Genomic DNA, 5,830 nt, shown 5'->3' on the forward strand with positions numbered 1-5,830 from the left:
CCTGCCATTCCCACTGTTTCCCGGACCCCTCACTCTCCCTCCGGGAGGAGGCTGGGAAGGCTCCCCAAGGAGCAGGGATGGATCTGTCCTCAAACTTTCCCTAAATCTCTGTGCCAGGCCCTGAGCTAGCTCCCAGACTTAACTCTGCACCCAAGGAGTTCCTGAACAGACAGGCAGGGGTGACTATTAGAATCAAGTGTCTGGTCAGGCACAGTGGCTCACGCCTGTAATCCCAACACTTTGGAAGGCCAAGGCAAGAAAATCGCTTGAGCCCAGGAGTTCACTTGTTGAACTCCTGGGCAACATAGTGAGACCCCCATCTCTTAAAAAAATTTTTTTTTTTTTCATAAAATTAACTGGGCGTAGTGGCATGTGCCTATAATCCCAGCAACTAGGAAGCCTGAGGCAGGATGATGGCTTGAGCCCAGGAGTTTGAGGCTGCAGTAAGCAGTGATCATGTCACTCCACTCTGGCCTGGGTGACAATGTAAGACCCTGTCTTGGCCGGGTGTGGTGGCTCACACCTGTAATCCCAGCCCTTTGGGAGGCCAAGGTGGGCAGATCACCTGAGGACAGGAGTTGGAGACCAGCCTGGCTGACATGGAGAAACCCCGTCTCTACTAAAAATACAAAAATTAGCCAGGTGTGGTGGTGCATGCCTGTAATCCCAGCTACTCAGGAGGCTGAGGCATGAGAACTGCTTGAACCCAGGAGGCAGAGGTTGCGGTGAGCTGAGATCGCGCCATTGCTCTCCATCCTGGGCAACAAAAGTGAAACTCCGTCTCAAAAAAAAAAAAAAATCAAGTGTCATTGCACTGGGAGCCCACATTAGCCAAGTGGGGGTTGGCCATATAACCTAGACTCGTGTGTATGGGGTGGGTGGTTAAGGAAGGCTTCTTGGAGGATATGATATTTAAGGGAAGTCTTTCAGGAACTGACGGTGAAATTTTTGAAGGAAAAAGGAACGTTCAGGCCAAGGAGACTACCTATCCAAAGGCCAGGAGAAAAAGGCTGGGGGCATTGGGGAATAGGAGGTAGTTGAGCCTCAAAGGCTGGGTTACAAGGTACGATTTTCCCTAAATCTTTAGAGCTCCAGTGCTCCTGGGGGTCACAGCTTCCTCTGAGGTTGGCAGATAACTTCAAAACTGTGACACCACAGCTCACAATTCATTCATCTCCACACCGCAGACCAGTGGCTCCTCAAAGGCCCCAAGACCTGTGGTTGCCTCCAGATCACAAGCCCGCCTCCCTAAAATGGGGCCCCAGCCAGCCTGGGTCGCCCCATCACCATCCTGGGCAATCAACCCCGGCCACTATGGCTCCAGCCCTCCCCAGGCGTGCTCCGGTGACAGTCTCCCTGCCTCTAGTCCAGCGCTTCCCTACGCTAGCCTCACAGGAGAACCCCTGTAATTCAACCAACCAACCAACCAAGAAATGCCCAGTCCTCACCCAGAACAATTACATGAGAATCTGTCCTGCTACACATCGGTGATTTTAAAAGCATTTCTCAAAAGACATTGAACTGTACATTTCAGATCTATGCATTTTACTATGTGTAAATGATACCTGAAAATAAGTTCCCAGGGGACTTTAATGCAGTGTGAGGAACCACTGGTCTAGACCAAAGGTCCCAGCGCCTAAGAAGACACCCTGAGCCTCCTACCTCATCATAGCCACACGTTTCTTGGGACTTGGCTCAGAACTGGAGCGTCAGGCCAGGCGCGGTGGCTCACGCCTGTAATCCCAGCACTTTGGGAGGCCGAGGCGGGTGGATCACGAGGTCAAGAGATCGAGACCATCCTGGTCAACACGGTGAAACCCCGTCTCTACCAAAAATACAAAACATTAGCTGGGCATGGTGGCGCGTGCCTGTAATCCCAGCTACTCAGGAGGCTGAAGCAGGAGAATTGCCTGAACCCGGGAGGCGGAGGTTGCGGTGAGCCGAGATCGCGCCATTGCACTCCAGCCTGGGTAACATGAGTGAAACTCCGTCTCAAAAAAAAAAAAAAAAAGAACTGGAGCGTCCACGATTCAGAGGGCAATGAAAATTTACCCAAAGACAGTTTATTTGGCATCTGTTTTTCTCCTAGCAACCAGCTCTCCTAAGCTTCTGATTGGCTGGAGGGCGCGGGGCCTTTCGCCTCGTGTTTTCTGTTTGTAGATTCTTATTGGTTAAGAAGAGCGTCAGTCTCCCACCCCTCAAAGACAGTAATCGACGTTGAAACTCGGCGGCGACTGGCTCAGCAAAACCAGGGGCGGGGAGAACGATCAAACTAGCACTTCATTGGTCCCTTCCCCTTGGTGGTGGCCAAGATTCCGCCCCTTTCTCCAAGTTCCGTTCGCTCGCGGCCTCGCTCCTCTCCCAGACTCCCGCCCCCATTGGCCGCAGGCCAGGCCGTCGCCCCGCCCCCCGGTCCTTCCGGCGTGCCGATTGGCTGCTGCAGGGAACGTTCCAGGACGAGCGCGCCGTGCCCGCGGAGAGCGCGCCGTGCGGGAGGTTGGCGGCCAGCAGGCTGCATGGCGCGCTGCGAGAGGTTGCGCGGCGCCGCCCTGCGCGACGTGCTAGGCCGGGCGCAGGGGGTCCTGTTCGACTGTGACGGGGTGCTGTGGAACGGTGAGCGCGCCGTGCCGGGCGCCCCAGAGCTGCTGGAACGGCTGTCGCGGGCGGGCAAGGCGGCGCTGTTCGTGAGCAACAACAGCCGGCGCGCGCGGCCCGACCTTGCCCTGCGCTTCACAAGCCTTGGCTTCGGGGGGCTGCGCACCGAGCAGCTCTTCAGCTCCGCGCTGTGCGCTGCGCGCCTGCTGCGCCAACGCCTGCCCGGGCCTCCGGACGCGCCGGGCGCCGTGTTCGTGCTGGGTGGCGAAGGGCTGCGCGCCGAGCTGCGCGCTGCGGGGCTGCGCCTGGCCGGGGACCCGGGCGACGACCTGGGCGCTGGGAACGGCGAGGCCCCGCGCGTGCGTGCCGTGCTCGTGGGCTACGACGAGCACTTCTCCTTCGCCAAGCTGAGCGAGGCGTGCGCGCACTTGCGCGACCCCGACTGCTTGCTCGTGGCCACGGACCGTGACCCATGGCACCCGCTGAGCGACGGCAGCCGGACTCCTGGTGAGCACGGGGTTGGCGGGTAAACAGATGGGAAAGGAGCGTCTCCAGGTGGCAGGTGGGGAACCAGAGAGTGTGAGGGAGGCCCAGGGTGTTTTGGTGTGTGTGTGCGGGGGGTAATTCCTGTAGCCTCCATCCTGTGAGGGGCCGCAGTGGGGTCCCTGTTGGACAGATGAGGAAACTGAGACCCACTGTAGCTCAGGGAGTCGGGCGGAATTCTGCCCCACCCACCATCGGGGTGGGGTTGGAGAGGAAGCCTGGGAGGATGGTCCCCTGTGTGAGGGTTGAAACACCATTCCCAGAGGCAGGGTGTAGGCAGGTGTGTGGGGAGCAAAGGCGGTGGAGTTCGACCTCAGTTCCAGGTCCATCTCCAGCTCCACAGCTGTGTAATCGTGTTCAGTTACGTAACCTCCAAGCATCTCTGCCTGGGTGAAAAATGGCAGTGCCCACTGTGCCAGTTTCATCCAGGTGGCGATGATCAGGGTGAGTATTTAGCACATAGTAGGTGTTCAGATGATGTAAGTTGTAGCCAGAGTCCCCCATGTTACAGAGAGCTTAATGAAACAGCTTGGTGTGTGTTCTTCTTTGGTTTCCAAATTACTCTGGAGATGGGAGTTATTGTCCCCTTTCTCAATTAAGGCAACTGAGGCAGCCGGGTGCAGTGGCAACGGTCTGTAGTCCCAGTACTCAAGAGGCTGAGGCTGGAGGCTCTCTGGAGCTCAGGAGGTCAAGGCTGTAGCGTGCTGTCATTGCATATGTGAAAAGCCACTGTACTTCAGCGCAGGCAACATATGAGACTTCATCTCTAAAAGAAGAGGAAAAGCGGGCTGTGGTGGCTCATGCCTGTAATCCCAGCATTTGGGGAGGCCGAGGCAGGCAGATCACCTGAGGTCAGGAGACCAGCCTAGCCAACATGGCAAAACCCTGTCTCTACTAAAAATATAACAATTAGCTGGGCGTCATGGCACATGCCTGTAATCCCAGCTACTCGGAAGGCTGAGGCAGGAGAATCGTTTGAACTAGGAAGAGGTTCCAATTAGCAGAGATCTCACCACAGCACTCCAGCCTGGGCAACAAGAAACTCTGTCTCAAAAAAAAAAAAAAAAGAGGAAAGAAACTGAGGCTAAGAGAAGGGAAGTGAGCTGCTCAAGAACACATATAGTGAGCCTCGCCACCTCCTGTGTCCCCACACACCTGCCTCCATCCTGCCTCTGGGAATTGCTGTTTCAGCTCTGACACATAGAAACAGTCCTCCCAGGCTTTCCCTCCAACGTCACCCCTATGATGGGTGGGGCAGAATTCTGCAGGCAACTCCCTGGTAGAGTGATAGAATGTGGGAACCTGAATTTGGCTTTGTGACACCGACCTCCGGTCCAGGACACTTCACTGCTGTCATCTTTCAAATTCAGCCCCGCAGGGGAGGCAGAAGCAAAAGAAGGCCCCTCCGTTGTATGGTGGAGGGTTCCAGTTAGACAAGAGCAGGTGGCAGCAGAGGCTATTGGTAGTGGTCAGTGTGTGTGTGGACAGGTTAATAACCCAGTCAGTAGACTGGGGGCGTGAACACATCTCTGTCACTCCCTCTCTGCTTGCTGGCCCCTTACCTGGACTGTCAGGATTATGGTGGGTTGGTGAGGAGGGCCTAGAGCCAAGGGTATCTGGGAAGACTTCCTGGAGGAGGCATGATGCAAGGCAGAGTGATAATATGCCAGGAGATGTAAACCCAGTGTTACAGTGTGGCAGAGAGGGATTCTGTAGTCTCCTGGCTGTGCTGCACACTTCCTGGTATGTGGGCTCACCTCAGCCTCAGTTTCCCCATAAATCTGTGTTGAGGGTTCTCTGGTCAGGGCTCTCTGCTGCAGCAGCTCCTGCCTGCCCTAGGCCATGGCTCTGAAAAGATTTTCCTTGGAGGCCTTAAGGCTCAGGTTAAGGCTGTGGGTTAAGAGGTTCCCCAGGGCTCTGGAAGGCTGGTTGTCAAGGAGCTAGGGAGAAACCAGACCCTGCTCCTGCCTGCCTTTCCGGCCTCTGTGGAATCCAGACCCCTGTGGTCTCAGTAGCCACCCTGCTGTGCCCACCCACCCATCCTGCTGTCACTCCCATAGCCTGGAGGGGGAGGCAGAGGCTTAACAAATACAGCGCTTCGATCTTGTTTGTGCACAACTTAATGATGCGGCTTTGAAATGGTGTGGTGTGAAAATATTAATAAGCCTCCATTATGCGTATCTCTGAAATAATGCAAATATCCCACCCCCAATTCACCGCCCTCCCCAGGGACCTTCTCAATTGTGTGTTTATCTTGTCATGGCAGCCACTTGAGCTGACAAATAGAAAAGCCCGCTGTCTTAGGAATACATCATCAGCATGGCATGCAGCAGCCCAGTTGGACCACAGAGTGGAGGGGAGTGGAATGATGGTGGCCTATGATGTTTCCAGACGCCCCTGCTGGGAGGCTCGCTCCCCTGGGGTCTGGGTCTTTGTAGTGTTGACCGCTGTATCCGGACCTTAGTAAATACTAGCTGAACGAAGTGGGACATAGGGCCCAAAGTGATCAGCTCCCTCCTAGTGGCGAAGGACAGAGTTGGGGCCATTCTTGAGCTCAGAAGAACATTTTGGGATGACTCAGTGGAAGCCCTTTCCATCCCAGAAGGAATCGCTCACCAGAGGAGCACACAGCTTTATTCTCTCTCTCTTTTTTTTTCTTTTTTCTTAAACATCTCAGGATTTTTTTTTTTTT

The 5,830-nt window shown here is 55.2% G+C and overlaps 1 protein-coding gene across 1 annotated transcript in view; it reads left to right on the forward strand.

Moving 5' to 3' along the window:
• Positions 1 to 2,448: 2,448 nt before the first annotated feature.
• LOC108289480 (pyridoxal phosphatase) overlaps positions 2,449 to 5,830 on the forward strand; it is a 10,480-nt gene continuing 7,098 nt past the window's right edge. The window contains exon 1 of the mRNA XM_017508943.2: positions 2,449 to 3,102. Within this exon, the coding sequence (XP_017364432.1) occupies positions 2,517 to 3,102 (586 nt within the window). The 5' untranslated portion in view covers positions 2,449 to 2,516. The remainder of the gene's footprint in view (positions 3,103 to 5,830) is intronic.

Source organism: Cebus imitator, unplaced genomic scaffold (assembly GCF_001604975.1).
Source record: "Cebus imitator isolate Cc_AM_T3 unplaced genomic scaffold, Cebus_imitator-1.0 Scaffold404, whole genome shotgun sequence".
Taxonomy (NCBI): domain Eukaryota; kingdom Metazoa; phylum Chordata; class Mammalia; order Primates; family Cebidae; genus Cebus; species Cebus imitator.